Raw genomic sequence first — 22,557 nt, 5'->3', positions numbered from 1 at the left:
TTTCATACCCAGGAACTCTCATGTCAAATTTCATAAAGATCGGTCCAGTAGTTTTCTCTGAATCGCTCTACACACACACACACAGACACACATACACCATATGACCCTCGTCTCGATTCCCCCCTCTACGTTAATACATAAACAAGTCGCGTAAGGCGAAAATACAACATTTAGTCAAGCTGTCGAACTCACAGAATAAGACTGAACGCAATGCCATTTTTCAGCAAGACCGTATACTCGTAGCATCGTCAGTCCACCGCTCATGGCAAAGGCAGTGAAATTGACAAGAAGAGCGGGGTAGTAGTTGCGCTAAGAAGGATAGCACGCTTTTCTGTACCTCTCTTTGTTTTAACTTTCTGAGCGTGTTTTTAATCCAAACATATCATATCTATATGTTTTTGGAATCAGGAACCGACAAGGAATAAGATGAAAGTGTTTTTAAATTGATTTGGACAATTTAATTTTGATAATAATTTTTATATATTTAATTTTCAGAGCTTGTTTTTAATCCGAATATAACATATTTATATGTTTTTGGAATCATCAAATGATGGAGAATAAGATAAACGTAAATTTGGATCGTTTTATAAATTTTTATTTTTTTTTACAATTTTCCGATTTTTAATGACCAAAGTCATTAATTAATTTTTAAGCCACCAAGCTGAAATGCAATACCGAACCCCGGGCTTCGTCGAAGATTACTTGACCAAAATTTCAACCAATTTGGTTGAAAAATGAGGGCGTGACAGTGCCGCCTCAACTTTCACGAAAAGCCGGATATGACGTCATCAAAGACATTTATCAAAAAAATGAAAAAAACGTTCGGGGATTTCATACCCAGGAACTCTCATGTCAAATTTCATAAAGATCGGTCCAGTAGTTTAGTCTGAATCGCTCTACACACACACACACACACACACGCACGCACACACGCACATACACCACGACCCTCGTTTCGATTCCCCCTCTACGTTAATACATAAAAAATTAGCAAGGACTACTACTTGTAGTAGTCCTTGACATTTAGTCAAAACTTGACTAAATGTAAAAAGAATAATTTATTGCAGAGTGGCTGTATTTTGTGGATGGAGAACAGCAGAATGCGTGCAGAGTGGTGGTAATCTGAAGATAGAGAAATGCAGAATTAGTACCATCATGCTAAAATTGTCATGTTTAAAGGTATCTCATATGTGTGCCTATTTATATCAATATCTATACCCAGCCCAAACTGCCCTCTCATGAGTCAAATCGTATTGACTAGCAGATGGACTTTTGCCCACGTGTTTCGTCATCGAATACTTTGTGAAGTTCCAGGGGCGCGAACGAGGGGGGGTATGATATCCCCAGATGTTTTTTTCTTTTTTTTCGATAAATGTCTTTGATGACGTCATATCCGGCTTTTTGTAAAAGTTGAGGCGGCACTGTCACACCTTCATTTTTCAATCAAATTGATTGAAATTTTGGCCAAGCAATCTTCGACGAAGGCCGGACTTCGGTATTGCATTTAAGCATGGAGGCTTAAAAATTAATTAATGACTTTGGTCATTAAAAATCTGAAAATTGTAATTAAAATTATTTTTTTATAAAATGATCCAAAATTACTTTTATTTTATTCTTTATTAATATGTTCTGATTCCAAAAACATATAAATATGTTATATTTGGATTAAAAACAAGCTCTGAAAATTAAAAATATAAAAATCATGATCCTTGTCGGTTCCTGATTCCAAAAACAAAATAGATATGATATGTTTGGATTAAAAACACGCTCAGAAAGTTAAAACGAAGAGAGGTACAGAAAAGCGTGCTATGCAGCACAGCGAAACCACTACCACGCTGAACAGGCTCGTCAGTTTCACTCCGTTATGCACAAGCGGCGGACTACGGTCATTGTGAAAAATAGCAGTGCGTTCAGTTTCATTCTGTGAGTTCCACAGCTTGACTAAATGTAGTAATCTCGCCTTACGCGACTTGTTTTTTTGATGTTTTGAGAAAAACGCAAAAAACTTTCTTTGGTTTCTGAACAATCTGCCTATCTCATTACATTTAGTCAAGTTTTGACTAAATGTTTTAACATAGAGGGGGAATCGAGACGAGGGTCGTTGTGTGTGTGTGTGTGTGTGTGTGTGTGTGTGTGTGTGTGTGTGTGTGTGTGTGTATGTCTGTGCGTGTGTGTGTGTAAAGCGATTCAGACCAAACTACTGGACCGATCTTTATGAAATTTTACATGAGAGTTCCTGGGAATGATATCCCCGGACATTTTTTTCATTTTTTTGATAAATACCTTTGATGACGTCATATCCGGCTTTTTGTAAAAGTTGAGGCGGCACTGTCACACCCTCATTTTTCAATCAAATTGATGGACATTTTGGTCAAGCAATTTTCGACGAAGGCCGGACTTTGGTATTGCATTTCAGCTTGGAGGCTTAAAAATTAATTAATGACTTTGGTCATTAAAAATCTAAAAATTGTAATTAGAGTAATTTGTTTTTAAAACGATCCAAATTTACGTTCATCTTATTCTTCATAATTTTCTGATTCCAAAAACATATAAATATGTTATATTTGGATTAAAAACAAGCTCTGAAAATTAAAAATATAAAAATTATTATCAAAATTAAAGTTTCGAAATCAATTTAAAAACACTTTCATCTTATTCCTTGTCGGTTCCTGATTCCAAAAACATATAGGTATGATATGTTTGGATTAAAAACACGCTCAGAAAGTTAAAACGAAGAGAGGTACAGAAAAGCGTGCTATCCTTCTCAGCGCAACTACTACCCCGCTCTTCTTGTCAATCATAGTTTCACTGCCTTTGCCACGAGCGGTGGACTGACGATGCTACGAGTATACGCTCTTGCTGAAAAATTGCATTCCCTTCAGTTTCATTCTGTTAGTTCGACAGCTTGACTAAATGTTGTATTTTCGCCTTACGCGACTTGTTTTAGTAATAAGTTGCAAACTGCCTATCTCGAGCTGGATAAACGTGAGATAAGCTGACAGCAACATTTTCAATCAGCAAAACTGCATAACAACCCACAAAGAGCTTTTGCATCCTTTCACATTCTCAAAACAAGTCTTCCTGTCTCATAAAGAAACAAGTCGCGTAAGGCGAAATTACTACATTTAGTCAAGCTGTGGAACTCACAGAATGAAACTGAGCGTAGTCCGCCGCAGTGACGAGCCTGTTTGGCGCGGTAGCGTTTGCGCTGTGTTTCATAGCACGCTTTACTGTACCTCTCTTCGTTTTAACTTTCTGAGCGTGTTTTTAATCCAAACATATCATATCTATATGTTTTTGGAATCAGGAACCGACAAGGAATAAGATGAAAGTGTTTCTAAATTGATTTCGAAAATTTAATTTTGATCATAATTTTTATATTTTTAATTTCCAAAGCTTGTTTTTAATCCAAATATAACATATTTATATGTTTTTGAAATCAGGAAAGGATGAAGAATAAGAGGAACGTAAATTTGAATCAATTTATAAAAATGTGTTGTTTTTTTTTACAATTTTCAGATTTTTAATGACCAAAGTCATTAATTAATTTTTAAGCCACCAAGCTGAAATGCAATACCGAAGTCCGGCCTTCGTCGAAGATTGCTTGGCCAAAATGTCCATCAATTTGATTGAAAAATGAGGGTGTGACAGTGCCGCCTCAACTTTTACAAAAAGGCCGGATATGAAGTCATCAAAGACATTTATCGAAAAAAAGAAAAAAAATGTCCGGGGATATCATTCCCAGGAACTCTCATGTAAAATTTCATAAAGATCGGTCCAGTAGTTTAGTCTGAATCGCTCTACACACACACACGCACAGACAGACAGACAGACACACACACATACACCACGACCCTCGTCTCGATTCCCCCTCTACGTTAAAACGTGCCTTACTCAAGAAACGAGATCGGCAGTTTTGTTTGCGTTACCGTGGCAATAGTTTCCGATGGTCTGAGAGTTTGTACTCTCTTACACATGATAGATACCCTTCCAGTAGCTTCCCCTGTAGTTTCACTACAAAAATGCCTATTAAACACTGAGATAAGGAATTTTTTTATGAGTGTGACGACATGTACCATTAAAAATTGTTAATTGCACGTAAATGTACAAAGAAAGACCTAGAAAATAGTGGCAGCCGTCCCCAGGACTGCTGGGAACGGCGGAAGCTAGAACAGATGTGTGGAATGTGGGTATGACAACTCAGTGTGTGAGAGCGCTACCGTTGCGTGGCTATTTGGTCTATGGTTACACGGTTGTTTTAAGTTCCTTTAACGATCCAAGCGTTCCGTTACCGATGGGTTAAGGTTCCATTACCGTGCCGTTCATTCTGATCGGGAGGGGCCGAACGGCTAAAATTTTGAACATGCAGCCCAAACTCAACCGTCCCTACTGTCAAAGCAGTTCCGTTAACGACTGATCATTTACGTTCCATCGCGGTTCCCTCCCGATCCCTCCCGTGCCCGCACCGTTCCTTGCGGTCGTCCCGTACGGGAACGGGACCTAGAACGGTTGTGTGGAATGGGGGTATAACTCTGACATGATCCATAAGTTATGTTATGCAGCGTGCGCTCAATATGATACCCTTTTCTTCAGTGTGAAAATATGCACATCGGAGCTTCGCTTCGCCGCCGATTGCTTGCTGATCGATTACTGGAAGTGTTCGCTAAGCGGCACGTGTGTTCAGTTCCCACAACTCATCGCGTGACCTCAAGCGGCCAAACCCTCTTCAGTGACCGCGATCAAAACACGTCACAGTCTGATACATCACAACGAATCGTGGACTCCGATGATTCTTTTTTTTTTCTCGAAAGAAAGGAGTATCATTGGATTGGATTGGATTGGATAAGATTTACAGTCCAGTGAGGTTACCCTCATGGAAATTCGGGCTGCTTTATCCCCGGGGAAAGCGAGCTGCCATACATACGGCGCTACCCATATATATATTTTTTTTTCCTGCATGCGTGTATTCATGTTTCCTGAGACTTAATGCCGTGTGACATGGAATTTTTTTTACTTTATTCCAAGTCCCACGGGTATTTGATGGACATTTTTATCTATGCCTATACAATTTTGCCAGGAAAGACCCTTTTGTCAATCGTGGGATCTTTAACGTGCACACCCCAATGTAGTGTACACGAAGGGACCTCGGTTTTTCGTCTCATCCGAAAGACTAGCACTTGAACCCACCACCTAGGTTAGGAAAGGGGGGAGAAAATTGCGGCCTGACCCAGGCCTGAACACGCAACCTCTCGCTTCCGAGCGCAAGTGCGTTACCACTCGGCCACCCAGTCCCATCATATTGAGGGTTCTCTGCATAAAGACACACCAGAGTTAGTTGTAAGTCCCAATCACAGGGTTAAACTGGTCGATTGGCAGTGTCAGTTATACTTGCTTCGTCTCGTTTTTATATTTAGTCAAGTTTTGACTAAATATTTTAACATCGAGGGGGAATCGAAACGAGGGTCGTGGTGTATGTGCGTGCGTGTGTGTGTGTGTGTGTGTGTGTGCGTGTGTGTGTGTGTGTGTGTGTAGAGCGATTCAGACTAAACTACTGGACCGATCTTTATGAAATTTGACATGAGAGTTCCTGGGTATGAAATCCCCGAACATCTTTTTCATTTTTTTGATAAATGTCTTTGATGACGTCATATCCGGCTTTTCGTGAAAGTTGAGGCGGCACTGTCACGCCCTCATTTTTCAACCAAATTGGTTGAAATTTTGGTCAAGTAATCTTCGACGAAGCCCGGGGTTCGGTATTGCATTTCAGCGTGGTGGCTTAAAAATTAATTAATGACTTTGGTCATTAAAAATCTGAAAATTGTAAAAAAAAAATAAAAATTTATAAAACGATCCAAATTTACGTTTATCTTATTTTCCATCAATTGCTGATTCCAAAAACATATAAATATGTTATATTCGGATTAAAAACAAGCTCTAAAAATTAAATATATAAAAATTATTATCAATTTTTTTTTTCGAAATCAATTTAAAAACACTTTCATCTTATTCCTTGTCGGTTCCTGATTCCAAAAATATATAGATATGATATGTTTGGATTAAAAACACGCTCAGAAAGTTAAAACGAAGAGATGTACAGAAAAGCGTGCTATCCTTCTCAGCGCAACGAATACCCCGCTCTTCTTGTCAATTCCACGGGCACTGCCTTTGCCACGGGCGGTGGAGTGACGATGCTACGAGTATACGGTCTTGCTGCGTTCAGTTTCATTCTGTGAGTTCGACAGCTACTTGACTAAATATTGTATTTTCGCCTTACGCGACTTGTTAAAAGCTTGACCCCGTAGAAAAGCAACTTACTGAATACTGTACACGAACGCTGATAAACAAGTTGAGGTATTTCCGAACATCGTCTAATTTGAAACAATGTTATTAAAGTTGAGCCGATCGTATGTGTTTGTCAACTTGCCCGTTACATTCACAACACTGAGTCCTATTGCTTCGTTACATACCTCCCCCTTTTTTCTCGTGTAGAACAAAAACAAAAATTAAATAATATAAAAATACACATGACCGGCGTATGAAACAGCTGGCGCAATGTCTTAAAAACTGAATTATCAAAACATGTCAGTACATGTAGTAATAACTCCAACACTGTCAAAATGGACACAATTAAACACCGTCATTGAATACTACAGCGCATGTCAGTGTGTGAGTGTATGCGCGCGCGCGTGTGTGTGACTTCAAGGCGAAGGGCTCAAACAACATAAATGAATGTCACTTGTATCATTAATAGTGCATCATACATTTAAAACGTGAACCAGTACTTTACATTACAAATTAAAAATAACTATTGCCGTAACAACGAGACATCCACACACACTAGGCCTACACACAGTGACACTGACACACACACACACACACGCACACAGGGCACAAACACACACGCACACACACACACAAACACACACGAGAAAAATAAACTATAATTCCGATCCTCTTTGCTAAATAAAAGTGTAACGGTATATAAAAAAAATATCTCTTCCGTCGGCTCAGATTTCCTTATGAGCATTCGGCAACAATGGCGGGCGTGTAAAGGGAGAGAGAAAATTCTTTACTTCTAACCGAGGCTTTCTTTTTTACAGAGTATTTCCTATCCGGATAATTCTAAGTTGAAAGGAAAGGAGACATTTGGCCCTGAAATAAAAAGTCCACTCCACACACACACACTCTCTACACTGCACACACAGTGACACACACACACACACACGCTATAATTATGCCTCCGTGAATCACATGTATATCTGAATCAGCCCAGTACCTTGATCTTGATTACGCGAAATGATTATAATGAAACTAAAAGTACTGCAATGAATTAAATCAATGAACATTTCCAGCCGCGTGAAAAAAAAGAGATCAGTCTAGCTTATGCTAATTTTTACGTCTGTCACAGCACGCTCAAAACGCATTATCTTTGCGCGTACGCTTTGAGGTGGAAACGACATTCTGATCATTTATTTTGGTTCGGAATTAGGATAGGTTCCCACCACGCAATGGTTATTTTTGTATGTTTTGAACGCTCCTGTGGTTTTGAATGACATGTTCAATGTGCATCCATTTTTACCTCTGACGTAAAGCGCTGACGGTCGGCCAATCAGCCAATCAGAACACTTGTACCATAAATAGTAAAATGAACTAGGTCAGTAACAATGCAGCCAATAGCAGCGCAGATATAATTCCGTTGAATACGCCGTCCATGTCGGACGGGCAGCTTCTACCGATTAACAAAAATGACCAGCCACAGGATCGGCGTGAACCTGCGGGTGTCGGGAAATTGTGATCAAGGGGGTAGGAAATACATGGAAGATTACCATGCGATCAAGTTTGTCAAAAAAGATGATCGCGATTACGAGTTTGCATACTTCGGAGTATTCGATGGTCATGGCGGTTCTGAAGCCTCAAGATTCGCTCGGGACAACTTGCTGAATGAGATTACAAAATATGATCAGTTTTGGACGGATAATGATGAAGATATCTTATTTGCCATTCGATCTGGATTCTTGGACACCCACCAAGCGATGTGGAAGGAACTAGGTGAGAGTCTGTCCTTTCTTTTTCATTGACTTGTATTTTTTTCTGCAGCAGAAGAAGAGGTCACGGCGGTTGTCTGCTTGCGATGTGTGTGGCGGTTGGCAGGGTTTCTATTTTCACAATCAAGAATCCGCACTATTTTGCTTAATCAGTAAGATTGTTCAGATATTCACGCATACCGTAGAGCAAAACTGGTGGACATGTATTATTTCAGGCAGTTTCCCTCGTTGACATAACATTCAAATCACAAATCGCGCGCCTTTCCCTAGCTCAAAATGATTAGTCGGTGATTGACCTTTGGCACGAGAAATCCCGTTGAAACTGCCCCTTCTAAATCATTTCAAACTGTTCGTTTGTTAGTAAGCTTCATTTTTAACTATTCTAAATGATTACAGTTGAAAATAGCCGGGCAATCGGCTTACATCACACGACTAGTAATCGATGCATGTGTGTGGTATTTAGTACTGCGCGCTTCGCGGAGCTTGTAGTTGTAGGTGAAGGTCATTCTGGCGAGCATCGACATGTTGGTGCTTGACAATGGGAACAGCTGATCGCGTTCAGGTATTGACGATTCTTTCCTATAAAAGAGTCTTGTCACAGGGTGTGTGGCAGTCTTCTGCTCTGATCATCCAGCAAAACGTCATGCCATCATGAAAAGCTCTTCGCAAATTCATTTTATTCACACGTTCGTTTGCATTGCAACCTTTATTACTTTAACTTCTTTTCTTTTAGTTTTACCACAGGCACTTGATGCTGGTCTTTCGTTTTTTATTTGAAGAACCACAATCAGTGAGTATAAACCAAAGAATGTGTCGGCGTTGGACTGAGATGGCATGTAATTTATTAATTACGCTTTACAAAGTATTATTTTATATTCGCGATCCAGGTCAATACATTCTAATGGTCACTAAGGCACGGAGTAATTCTGTTTGACAATACGAAGTTTACATCACAACTAAAATTTCCGTGCAGGCAAAGGGAAAGAGGGACATTTTTCTTGGGCTCGCGAGGCTAGCAACACTTTGTCTCTATACTGAATTCAGAAATCACATGCGTGTGTACACACATTTTTCTGCTTTTATGTAAAAACAAAAATCCTCTTCTGTGATAAGGCACACGCTTCCTTTGTGCAAGCCGTTCTAGAATATTCTTTAAAAAAAAAAAAGGACAAAACTGACTCTTTTGTTACTTGTTAGTGTTTAAGCTATGACTGGGCTCAGGCTCACGTTCTTCCGACAAGGGTTGCATCAGGTCCAAGTTTGGCTCAGTCTGGTGGCTTTTTAATTAACTTCTGCACTGAACCAAAGGAAAGGGAGGGACTGGATGATTGTATCAGCCCAGGTGCTTTGGGTGTGGACATGCTTATTAATGGCTGTGTCCAGCTGAAAGGCTGGCCTGAAGTCCCTTATCAAGTCACACTCCAGTGGACCCCTGGGGGGAGACCAGATATGTTGGATGGCCTGGACACAGAGTTACAAATGACTGACCAGTGTTGTTAGTGTTACCATGCTTCAGTCATTGGTAATGGTACATACGTTTTTCATCTGCTGCATTGATTGGACCCCTGGTTAGAGTTTGGCTTATCTGTCAAAATCACGTTTGAGATATCCGTGTTTGAGTTAGCTATTTTTGGACAGAGTTTCGCTTATCCGAATTAGAAATAGTCGTAGAAAGAGGGGGTTCTGGCGGGGAATTGGTTTTGGTTTCAAATATATCCAAGTTTTTTGCTTAAGCGTGTTTCGTTTACGCGAGTGCGGCTGTATTGGACTTTCAGGGCTGTACTGCTTTGACATGATTGTGTGTGTGTGTGTGTGTGAACTGTGAGTGTGAGGGGGAAAAAAAAGTTGGTTTAGGGTAACACGACCGACTCTATTTTTTCCCGCCGACCCTAAAACTTTAGTTCATTTAAAAAAAAAATCCAACTTTTGGCACATTTTGGGAACCATACCGCGACTAAGAGAAGTAACCTCCTACAAACTCGACTAAATTATAAAAAAACAAAACAAAAAACTACCTACCAACCCAATTTTTGTGTGTGGCCTGATCACTGATGCTGTGTTGTTACAGACAAATGGCCGCGTACAGTGAGCGGACTGCCCTCCACGTCAGGTACGACTGCCAGCATCGCCATCATCAAGAAGGGCAGGCTGTACATCGGCCATGTGGGCGATTCCGGCATCGTCCTGGGCTGCGACGAAGGGCCTCGCAACGCCATCTTCATGAAACCAAAATGTCTCACAAAAGTAGGAATGACTTGAAAGACTGTTGCATGGTTTGGTTCTTGTGGAGTAAAACTATTAGTCTTGTGGAGTAAAACTTAAAGCTAACGAGTGGGAAACAAGCTCTTTTTCTTCAAGATCGCATTCTGCTGGTGGCATCAAAGGGGTTTGCAAGCTGCTGGTGGCATGAATTGAAGAAAGGGATTGTTCAGAAAATCCATTGAATAGCGTATTGTATACTTATTTGCTAAGTTCCTTGTGTCCCACATTTGATCATAGTTTACTTCTCTTTTTGTTTTACCCCAGCCCAGGGTGCGTTTTTGTAAGTGTGGTCTTGAGGATGGTGTGTGTTTGATGCCTTGTGTTATGCACATTTTTAGGGCTAATTTACTCATCTCTTGTCTTTTCTTTCTTGTTCTGGACACTTTTTCTACATTTATTTCTTTTCCTCAGGATCACAAGCCAGACAACCCAGAGGAGAAGGAGAGGATAGAGAAGAGCGGGGGCTCTGTGGTAGCCAAGGCGGGCGTGCAGCGAGTGGTATGGAGCAGGCCAAAGGTCAACCACAAGGGACCCGTCAGGCGTAGCACGCAGATCGACAAAATCCCTTTCCTGGCTGTCGCTCGATCTCTAGGTTAGGATGCTGGATTGCTCAATGCTGTGGTTATTGTGACAGGAATTCAATTATCATGTGAATAGTAAGGTTCTGACTAAGTTACACTTTGGAGACATCCACCGGTGCATATGATTTGCATCATGTGCATCTTTTCATGGCTGCTTTGTTTTGTTTCTGGTTTTGAACAGTGAATGAAATCCCACCAGGCAGGCAGGCACCTTATCATTTAATTCTTTGCCTCCTGTGACATGGGAAGTAACTCTGACAATTTCCAACTTTATAAAATTGTAGCAAAGTGACCGCAGCGAGTTAACCAAAACTGCTAACACTCAAACCTCGAAGGAAGTGGGCAGAAACGAAAAACACAACGTAAAATACGGAAACATGGTGTATAGCGGGCGTTTGCAGGATCTACATATGAGTTTTTTAGTGTGTGATATTTGGAGGTGTTGCGTTAATGCCTTTAATAGATAACTTTGTGAGTTCCCACATCATCAAGTGCAGCTTTGTAAAAGGCACCTTCCCTCCTGTTTAAGTTTTGTAACTGTAAAGTGGTCATGGGCTGGCTCACCATTCGCTCCATTCATAATAGAGTTTGTCGCTGTGGCCTTATTTTATTTTGGACTGTTATAATAATAGGGTGACATCGCAAGAGAAACCACTCTTCAAGAGCATAACGACAAAAACAACTTTTCAAAATGATTATCAAGAATGAAGTTGTTTGATCAACAATAAAACTAAATTGTTTTGCAGGTGATCTATGGAGCTATGACTACTACAAGGGGCAGTTTGTGGTGTCGCCTGATCCTGACGTCAGTGTGATGAAGATCGAGCCAGGTTCTCACCGATGCCTCGTCTTCGGCTCAGACGGCCTGTGGAACATGCTGTCGCCTGCAGAGGCCGTCTCCGTGGTTACTGACTTGGAGATGCACTTTGAGGACCGGGTTATTCATGATCCTGTGAGTTATTCTTTTAAGTTGGATTTGGAAGAATGCAGAATAGGATCTTCAACTTGAGACTCCTAGCTGTGCTTTTGGGTTATTCCTAAGTGTTGATACAGGCGTCCAGAAATTAGGTGATGGAGCTGAGTAATTTATGAGGTTTTATGGTTCAGCAGCCCTGAAAGTGGCGAGTATTTTACTCGCATTTGGCGAGTAGGAGCATGTAACTGCAGGCATGAAAACTTTCTCTTTTCAGCGGAATTTCCGCCGTTTTTTTGTCACACTTTCGCTTTTTTTTTTTAATTTCCGCCGGAAAAAAAAGAAGACCCCCCAAAGAAAGAGGCAAAACGAAAGACGTGGCAAGCGTTACCCCCGCCACTGCTCAACAGACAATTCGATAAACCGTAAATTGCCGAGTCCGCAAACGGATCGATTCGAGCCTTTCTTCACTTCCTGCCGCGCTTGAACAAATTTTTCTCTTGGAAATTCGGAGGTTTCCAAAGTTTGCGATGACCCTCTAACAGATGAAATGTGGCGATTTCAACAGCGTGGGGCCGCGAATCGGATCATAGAAGGACTGAAGAACGATTGGAGGTGGAACTGGCTTGACCGAGAATACGATGGCTGTCGTATTGGCGACGTTATCAGCCATAATCAGGAAAGTGGAGGTGAGAGGCAAGGCATTCTGTGTCGCATATATGTACGAAGACATTGAAGTACGGCAGTCGTGGGTTCGTGGCACTTCAGGCACACCTTGACACTAGTGCCACACGCGGAACTTCCTTGCATTGTACATTTACTAGACTGGATGAAACTTTTGAAAATAGCCTGATTTCTACCCTGGATCAATTGGACTGAGGATATGAAAGTGAGGATATATTAAGCTACAAGGGAGCTAGCTGCATTGTGCAAAGTAAATTGCATGATTATATGTGTTGTCATCACTGTTTGTGTGTTAAAAGTACTAACAATCGTGTGTATGTTATGACAGACATGAACAACAAAATGCTATGTTTGAGCATGTCTTTGTCTTGCTTAAATTTCTGTGAGAATTGTGTGTCAATAATACTGATATTCTTTATAATCTTTTTAGATTCCAATTTAGTGTTAAAGTTTTCAAAGGGGTCCTCATACAAGCTAACAATTTAATACTCATTTCAATATTTTGAAAAGCTAGAGCCCCTATATTTTCAAGGGCCCCATGCAAGCTTGTTCGTATGTAAGGTTATTTAATGCCAATTTCAGATTTTGAAATGCCTACAGCCCCTTCAGTTTCAGGGGGCCTTATAAAGCTTGTGTATATATAAATATGCCCATTTTAAGGCTCAGAAATGCTGAAACCCCTTCAGCTTCAGGGGGCAAAGCCCCCTGACCCCCACAAGGGGCGTTGCCCCTCGACCCCACTGGGGGCCTGCTGCGGCCCCCAGGCCCCCACTTTATTTTCCTCTTTTTTCACCTCCGGTTGTTTTCATGCCTGAACTGGCGAGTAGAAATGTTCACCTGCTCGCCAAATGCGAGTAAATATGTTGAAACAAATTGTTGGTTTGGCTAGTAGTAGTAAAATTTTCTCTTTGGCTAGTATATTTTTAGAATCACTAGCCAAATGCTAGTGCAAGAATTTTTTTAACTTTCAGGGCTGTGAAGTATGTTGTCTGCCAGCTCTTGCTGGATTTTGAAGCAGTTTAGTTTTTCAGCACCCAGATCTTTACTAGCATCCCAGTCTGTCCTCGCTTTAGGTGTGTTCAGTGTAAGAAAGTCTGTTAAACTTTAAGCAAGTCCAGAAAAATATGCAAGACTGCGTAGCTGGCAGGCCAATTGTTTGATTGACAATTTCTTTTGTGGTGTTAGACTTTCTTTTCATTTCTCTTGTGCTTTTCGTGTTTGACAAAGACTATCCATACCTGTGTGCAGACGGTGTCAGTCAGCTACTGGATCAACCCGGCAGAGAAGCTGGTAACGCGAGCACTCAACAAGTGGCGGTCGAAGATGATGAAAGCCGACAACATCTCCTGCATCGTCGTCCTCATCGACCCCCTGGGGCCCTCCAAACTGACCATCCTCCGCAAGCGTCGGGAGGACCACTTCTTGAAACTGCAGGAGGCTAAAGCCTTGGCCAATGCCTCAAGGTCCAACAACGCGTCTCAAAGCTCCCCCTCCACTTCTGCTCTCCCCCCCTCCAAGTTCAACCACAACCAGAACAACCTGGTGGGGAGAGAGAACCACGGGGAGGGGGGAGCGGGGGGCGGACGTGAGGAGGCAGAGGAGGGAAACGTAGAGAACAAGACCAGCAGCAAAGGGGGTGAACACAAGGCCAAGAAGTCTGGAGGGGAGGAAAGTGACAGTGTTGCCGTCCGTTCTGACAGTGGTTTCACCGGTCGGGACATCACGGCATCCAGTAACCAGCCTCACAGAGGTCACTCACTGCGCTCAGCCTCCCACTCCCCGGAAGCTGGGACAAAGTCTCTTCAGAAAGTGGCGTCCGTTTCCAAAGTTGGACAGTCTATTAAAGGTGTGCACCAGGCCGACACTACCATCCGTTACCCACTCTTGCCTCGTAGACTGTCCCATCCGTCGCTGACTTCCAGGCTGGTTGATATTATGGACGACAGTGTTCAGGCCTCTTCAGCTCTGGTCGTCAGCCCGGCTTTTGCTTCCACCCTCTCGCCCACCTCAGAAGACCCTCGGTTTCCTGGGTCAGCTGACGACAGTGAGGTGGGGTCCCCAGCTCACACTCTTCCCCCTCACATGTCCATGTCAGAATCTCTCTTCAAACTCATGAACTTGGACGCGGTCAAAGCATCGTCAGACCCTGTGCCCAAACCCAGCGCTGTGTCGGTGTTGAACCAGGCTGGGAAAGGGTCAGAGGTCAAAGATCCCAGAAGACAACGAAGGAGCGCGATCGGAGTGCTTCAGAACTGTGCGCTACCTCAGCAGCACACGTCGCTGCTTTCGGCCCCTTCTCGGCAGCACACTTCCCTGATCTCTTCCTCGGCCGTGGACGTGAACCAGACGCTGCCCCCTACCTCTAGCACCCTGGGCAAGCCCTTCCACTCTACCCGCTCATTGGACAACACCTTTCACTCCACACGGTCGCTGGACAAACACGCCGCCTCCTCCAGCAGGATTCTTCGCCTGGCCACAGCTCAGAGCAGCAGCACTAAGCCAGACAAAACTCAATCGCAAGCATCTCACAAAGATGGATTGATGCCAGGAAAATCGCTGAAGATGTCGGGGTTGGTTCATACTCCTGGGGGAACCCTCATCAGGAAGGCGAAAAGAAGGCGGGATTTTGGGCTCCTGCATCGGACTCGAACCACACTACGACGGGCCCGCAAAGCTGCCTGTAAAGCTTTTTGTCCAGAAAACAGGCCGTTCCTGAAGCAGCTTCCGGGGTCGAAGCGGAAACGTGATGAAAAACTCCCTGCACCAGATACACCGTCAACTAAAAGGTTAAGACGGAGTGATGGGCTACGTTGTTCCGTGTAGCTCTTGTTTTGACTGATCTTCGTTATTTTATCACTTTTATTTTTCTATGACCAAGTCTGGCAGTTTGAATTGTGAACGTAGAACATTCTTGCCACTCACTTTGTTTGTGGTTCGACATCTATCAAGTCAAGTGCGCTCTTTTATAGACTTTAAGACTGACGTGTGTTAGAATCTTTTAGATCCGTAGTGCTCTCGTCTTGTAGATTGTACATTTTGCATCGTCGAAACAGAAATGTGGATCAAATTTACTTGATTCACCATGCTGTGCAAAAGAATCAACTGGAGTGATCAGGAAAGTTTTACACCATAAATTCTTTTTATTTAAATGTAAATTTTTATAATTAACTGTTCAGGAAATCAACTTCTCTCTTAGGACTAGGGATGGAGAAATGAATGAAGAGAGCTGGTGTGACTGATTTTAGCACTTATATTTTCTTTGTTGTGTAACTGTAAACTGTAATTTTATCTGTCCTCACTTGTTTTTTAATGCAAACTTTTTAACATTCATTTCAAATTTTAACTGTTGAATTTGAAGAGAAAACACTAGTTAAGAACATATATGACAGTCTACGCCTGCACTAAGCAAGTCTTTTGGCGACTGATATCTTGCTCTCAAACAAGATGGCAACGACTTGAACGTTTCAAATTCCAAAAAGTCAGTTTTGCAGCTCAAACTTTCAGACCTGGTCAAATTTCTAGTAGGCAAGCGACAGACACCCGACTGATGACATAACTGACGTTGGAATCATACATGATTAAGAACAACTTGTACCTTGTTGCATGATAAATGAATTTTCTAAATAAAAGAGAGCAATATACATTCAAAAGGCAGCAACCTCTTTTATTTATTTGACATGTTTGTATTTAAGTATGTACTATGTTTGTCTTTACCTGGGCAGTTTTGTACTGATAGTGTCTTTTAGGTGTACAAAAGTCTTGTCCTTGAAAGCCTGTTGCTGTATTTATGATGTTCGTACATGTTCCACAGAAAAATGCCGTCGCCTTTTATGGTTATTATATTTAATGACCGTTATTATCATGTGAATGAGCCCTATTCTCTGCTTATCCTGAAAGGTGGGTCGCATGTTACAATTTGCCGCTGATTCGAATTTTTGGCTTAAAAAAAAATCTATTCCCCAAAAACCTAGAGACCCACTTGGCAAGCATATAGATTGTTTAGACATGTTCTTTTTCTTTAGACACAAGTTAACATATTAATTAACAAGTTAATTGTCGTTTCTGCTCTGTATCTTTTGTCTTGAGAGAAATTGTTGTGTGCCTTTGTGGAGGATTGGTCGATAGAATCTGTTTCTGTTTTGTGTGTTTTTGTGTTGTTGTTATTTCTCCCCGCCCAACTCATCTCTCCACCCTCCCTTTCTAATGAAAAACAAACTATTTATGAGTACAGCTGTTAATATGAAGTGTAAATTATCACCTTAGAACATTAGCAGCAAGTGTTTGAGACCAGTTTTGTGGCATTTGATTAGTTCATACTGCAATAAATGCGTGTTTATTTTGATCAGAAGCAAAAAAACAATTGATTTGGTAAAACAAAAATGAAAATACAGATTCTATGAGACTTTCTATCCTTAGCGATACTTTGGCGGGTGATGACATTATTCAGAAATGCTGCAGAAAAACTGGGTTTTTTTCTGCAGCATTTCTGGGGTTTTTCTGCAGAACAACTGAATAAAGTCATAATTCGCTATGGATAATTTTGTTCAGATATTCCCACCCAACAGCCCTTAACTAATTTTGATTTCTTTTCAGCAGGATTGGTGTCAGGGGTTTGCTCGGTCTCTCTGCTCTGTGCTTAGGCCCCCCAAAAAATAGGTCTGTTTACGGTAACATAGGCCAAGAAAATAGGGTCGGTAGGTCGGGATTTTTAATTTTTTTTCCTTCCAAAAAAACATATTTTTACGTTATTTTCCAAAAAACCAATTTTTTTCTTTTCCCCCAAATGCCAAAAAAAAGTCTAGGTTCGCGCGAAAAAAATAGGGTCGGTCGGGTTACCGTAAACAGACTATTTTTTTTTGTTGGCCTTATCACTATCAGCATATGTGACCCTCCACCACGGAATGAGTCGCATGTCACCTTTGCATGATTTTTATATTTTTACATTTTCTTAGCGGCACGGTTGGCCTAGTGGTTAGGCGTCCGCACCGTGATCGGGAGGTCGTGGGTTCGAACCCCGGCCAGGTCATACCTAAGACTTTAAAATTGGCAATCTAGTGGCTGCTCCGTCTGGCGTCTGGCATTATGGGGTTAGTGCTAGGACTGGTTGGTCCGGTGTCAGAATAATGTGACTGTGCTGTGACTTCTGTCTTGTGTGTGGCGCACGTTATATGTCAAAGCAGCACCGCCCTGACATGGCCCTTCGTGGTCGGCTGGGCGTTAAGCAAACAAGCAAACAAACAAAACATTTTGTTAGAGAGCTTTTAATGCTCTATCCAGTGGTGTAAACCGTTTTAGAAAAGAGTGAAAACTGTTCGAGTTATAAGCCTGTGACTAAGGTGACTGATACCTGACATCCCCGGACGTGTATTAGGCCAAGCGCAAAACCGCGCTAGGTGACATCCGACTCATTCAGTGATGGAGGGTCACATATTGTGTCATTGGTGTGTTATGAACCACATGTACTTGCTGCAAATCCTCTCATCTAAGATAGTTTAGATAGGCAAAGAGAATTTATTCATTGTTGAGTGAATTCTTTGCTTATCAAACTCGCTTGTTTGTGAATTATTTTAATAAGGGATCATTTTCAAACCTGAGTGCTCTATTTTAATGAATTGCAAGGGCACTGCCACTGAATATGTTGAATTTGATCAGATTTTTTAACACCTGCAGCATTTGAAAGATTATTGGGTTTAACTCACACTCGTACACTACAGTGGAACCCCCCTTTTAAGACCTTGTTTTCTCAGACTTTCTGTTCATAACCTCTGTAAAATTACCCCCATTTTAAGACTCCCTCCTTTTTAAGACCTTGTTTTCTCAGACTTTCTGTTCATAACCTCTGTAAAATTACCCCCATTTTAAGACTCCCTCCTTTTTATATTTAGTCAAGTTTTGACTAAATATTTTAACATCGAGGGGGAATCGAAACGAGGGTCGTGGTGTATGTGCGTGCGTGTGTGTGTGCGTGCGTGTGTGTGTGTGTGTGTGTAGAGCGATTCAGACTAAACTACTGGACCGATCTTTATGAAATTTGACATGAGAGTTCCTGGGTATGAAATCCCCGAACGTTTTTTTCATTTTTTTGATAAATGTCTTTCATGACGTCATATCCGGCTTTTCGTGAAAGTTGAGGCGGCACTGTCACGCCCTCATTTTTCAACCAAATTGGTTGAAATTTTGGTCAAGTAATCTTCGACGAAGCCCGGGGTTCGGTATTGCATTTCAGCTTGGTGGCTTAAAAATTAATTAATGACTTTGGTCATTAAAAATCGGAAAATTGTAAAAAAAAATAAAAATTTATAAAACGATCCAAATTTACGTTTATCTTATTTTCCATCATTTGCTGATTCCAAAAACATATAAATATGTTATATTCGGATTAAAAACAAGCTCTGAAAATTAAATATATAAAAATTATTATCAAAATTAAATTGTCCAAATCAATTTAAAAACACTTTCATCTTATTCCTTGTCGGTTCCTCATTCCAAAAACATATAGATATGATATGTTTGGATTAAAAACACGCTCAGAAAGTTAAAACAAAGAGAGGTACAGAAAAGCGTGCTATCCTTCTTAGCGCAACTACTACCCCGCTCTTCTTGTCAATTTCACTGCCTATGCCGTGAGCGGTGGACTGCGAGTATACGGTCTTGCTGCGTTGCATTGCCGTTCAGTTTCATTCTGTGAGTTCGACAGCTACTTGACTAAATATTGTATTTTCGCCTTACGCGACTTGTTAAGACCCTGTTTTCTCAGACTTTCTGTTCATAACCTCTGTAAAATTACCCCCATTTTAAGACTCCCTCCTTTTTAAGACCTGATTTTTTCAGATGTTTGGAGGTCTTAAAATGGGGGTTCCACTGTATTAAGATTTTCTCAGGGTTTACACGAGGAAGCTTATTTTAGTATTTTTACATCTTTGTTTTGGGAACAAACTTATGTATTGCAAGTTGGAAGACACAGTTGTGTGCAATGTTAAGATACATTATTCTTGTCATTGTTTTGCCCTCATTATTTCACTTACAGCTTTTAGAATATAGTTGGGAACACAAAGCCTTCTGGATATAAAGACCTGTCGAGTTTTTCTGGTCAAGCAATTCTTGTTACCTAGCAACCAAATTTTACCCAGCAACCAACCAAATGAAATCTGCTAACCTGGAAACCAACTCTGGTTACCTAACTGCACCTAGTGACTCGCCAGCATTTATAGTTAGAACTTGCACACATGCAGTAAGTCACATTAGGCATACTTATTCCTTATTCACCTTTTCTTGCCGATGAGAGGGTCAAATTAAATGGATGGATCTGTTCCTACTACAGGCATAGATCTGTATTTGCAGTTTGCTTCATAAAATAACCAAATCAGGGATAAAATAGGTTTGCTGATTCTATTGTTTTCAGACGTATCAGTCCTGTTTTTGTTTTGTTTTTCCTCCAAACGTTGGACTTTGTGTGCTCTGCAGACCAGAAAAAAAAATGTGGACATGTATGTTTATTCTGGAGTACAAGAGATGAAATAGTGTATCAAAGTGTACAAAGAAGTTGAATAATTTATTCCAACTGGCATTAGTTTGCCAGTGTGTTACAGAAGCATTTCTCTGTCAAGCTGCTGTTTCCTCTTCTCCTCTGTAAAATTGTACATACTGTTTGATCGAGGGACAAGTGATGAAATATTCTACTGTTGTTGGCGGTTAGTTGAGGTCTGTGTCCCTTTTCCTTCACATTGCAATCACTAAAGGAAAGCAAATGAAACTAATACAATCTAAATTGATAGACTGTTAATGTTCAAAAGGGAGAAAAAAACTCATTGATGTTAGTGTGTGGAACGTGAAATCATTGGCAAAGCAAGAGCGTGTTGTTTTGCCTATAGTTACTCCTGCCATGAACTGTTGCTTAATTTTTTTCTTGTTTCGTTCTTGCAATTAGTAAAACTGATTAGTATCTTTTCCACAACAATTTTGAGGAAAACTTGAAATGTTGATGTATAGAATCTGAATGTGTCAAGGAAAACACTAAAGCAAGCTCAAAGGTTCCAACATTAATATTTCTTTAGACAAGACAACATCATTATTATGGGTCTTGTGTTCATGAGTTGTGTTGGAACTTTCCGTCTGTTTTGTCATAATGATGAACAAGTTCTAGTCCAGGGAAGCATAATTGATTAACCATGGTAATGTATTATAACTTATTCAGAGTCTGTTGTCCAAGGCTTCATTATGTCTGGACTATGTTTTCCAGCTGCTAATTCTCTAGCATGAAAATAGTACAAAATGGTTCATGATCTGTTGTAAGGACGGAACAGTTTACAATTTGATATCGTAGGGCTTAGTTTTATCTATAAATGTTGTCATCTCATTCACAAATATTTTCAGTGGCAAAATTACTGAACATATCATCTGACATTAGTGTTAAAATTTGAATACCTTTCAAACATTGAACAGATACCTTTAAAAACTTCCAATAGTCTAATCTGGGTTAATGACCCAGCGTGGTTCTCGCCGGAAATCTGGGTTTTGAAAACTTTTAAAACTGGAAAATCCAGTTTCTTAAAGTGAAACTTAAGTTTTTGGTTTGGAGGGTTGATGGAGACAAAAGGTGTATTATTTTATCATTTATTAACATACATTTTGGTACCAGGAGAGGCTGTTCTTTGCCCCTGCCGCTGTGGACCCTAGCCTTTCAGGTTTTTTACTTTTTTTTGGTGTTCGCCCTGATTTTATTTTTATTTATTTGGTGTTTAACGTCGTTTTCAACCACGAAGGGTTATATCGCGACGGGGAAAGGGGGAAGATGGGATAGAGCCACTTGTCAATTGTTTCTTGTTCACAAAAGCACTAATCAAAAATTTGCTCCAGGGGCTTGCAACGTAGTACAATATATTACCTTACTGGGAGAATGCAAGTTTCCAGTACAAAGGACTTAACATTTCTTACATACTGCTTGACTAAAATCTTTACAAAAATTGACTATATTCTATACAAGAAACACTTAACAAGGGTAAAAGGAGAACCCAACCCAACCAATATGGAATTCCCCCTAGCCCGCGGGGGGTGTTCGCCCTGATGACCTGTTGGGAAAAAGCTGTTTCATTTTAGCAGTGCAGAATGCTTTTTTCGCACAACTTGAAAGCATTCTGCAGCATGTTTCATCGCTGTTTCGGGAAGACGTGATTTGTTTTGTCTTGTTGGCCTGTGTGGATATTGTTACTTGCACTGTGAAAAGGCCACTTTTCTTTCAATGCTTGTAGTTTTGTTTTCATTTTGTGATTCGACCTTCACAGTCACTGATACACGTTTTCTTCTCGTTCGTCCAAAACGTTTGTATAGATCTCTTCACGTGATGTTGAACTAGTTTGAATAGCAAGTATACATAAATGGAATTGCATTTGCTATGTAAATTGACTTTATATCGTGAAATTTTAAAGCAGCAGTATTTCAAATTTTCATGCGGTCTTCAAATTGTTGGTCAGGCAAGAACTTCTTCTCCCTCCATTCCTGTCTATGCAATGTCTTGGGCAGCCACTGATTCCTTTGATACATTTTTACGTGTCTGCCACTGCAAAATCAAAGGGGTTAATTTTCAAATTTGACAGCAAAAAAAAGATTGCCGCTTCATTGGGGGAGGGGAATGGTTAGATCATGAGTGGTTTTTTTACTCGATTGTCGTCAATAAATTAAAAATTCAGCTGTAAAATGTTCTTATGGCAGTGTTGAAGTTGTTCAATAAAAAGCAGCCTTACGACATATACACATATGTATATATTAACTCTCACTTGTACATGGTTTGCTGGAAGGTGGCCAAGTTTTTTAGCGTTATTTATTATTCTCTTGTGCAGCGCGGGCATTGCTCCTCAGTATGGTTATTTTATTTACCCTGGCACTATCTTTATTATGAAATACATTTGAACAAACAGGTTTAATAAAAAACAAAAATTCGTATGATCTTTGTGTTGTGCAACATGTTTTGTTTTGTCTGACTGCAAAGTGTGTAAGCCTGTCTGTGCAAGGGTGCTTGCATGTACATGTACTTTTTTTTTTTCGTTCATGGGCTGAAACTCCCACGGCTTTTACG

General features: G+C 40.8%; 1 protein-coding gene across 1 annotated transcript; it reads left to right on the top strand.

Annotated features, from left to right (window-relative positions):
- Nucleotides 1-7,693: 7,693 nt before the first annotated feature.
- LOC138976572 (uncharacterized) lies at nt 7,694-22,427 on the top strand. Its single transcript, XM_070349416.1, has 5 exons — nt 7,694-8,049; nt 10,114-10,289; nt 10,719-10,899; nt 11,635-11,840; nt 13,734-22,427. The coding sequence occupies exons 1-5, from the start codon at nt 7,746-7,748 to the stop codon at nt 15,306-15,308; spliced, it is 2,442 nt and encodes an 813-aa protein (XP_070205517.1). The 5' UTR covers nt 7,694-7,745; the 3' UTR covers nt 15,309-22,427.
- Nucleotides 22,428-22,557: the final 130 nt, after the last annotated feature.

This window comes from Littorina saxatilis, linkage group LG9 (assembly GCF_037325665.1).
Source record: "Littorina saxatilis isolate snail1 linkage group LG9, US_GU_Lsax_2.0, whole genome shotgun sequence".
Lineage (NCBI taxonomy): Eukaryota > Metazoa > Mollusca > Gastropoda > Littorinimorpha > Littorinidae > Littorina > Littorina saxatilis.
The sequence above is the reverse complement of the archived record's forward strand: the minus strand, read 5'-3'. Positions and strand labels throughout refer to the sequence as shown.

Coding starts and splice junctions, on each gene's coding strand:
- LOC138976572 (XM_070349416.1), top strand. CDS start 7,746: ATGACCAGCCACAGGATCGGCGTGAACCTGCGGGTGTCGGGAAATTGT. Junction 8,050..10,113: donor AGCGATGTGGAAGGAACTAG/GTGAGAGTCTGT, acceptor GTGTTGTTACAG/ACAAATGGCCGCGTACAGTG. Junction 11,841..13,733: donor ACCGGGTTATTCATGATCCT/GTGAGTTATTCT, acceptor ACCTGTGTGCAG/ACGGTGTCAGTCAGCTACTG.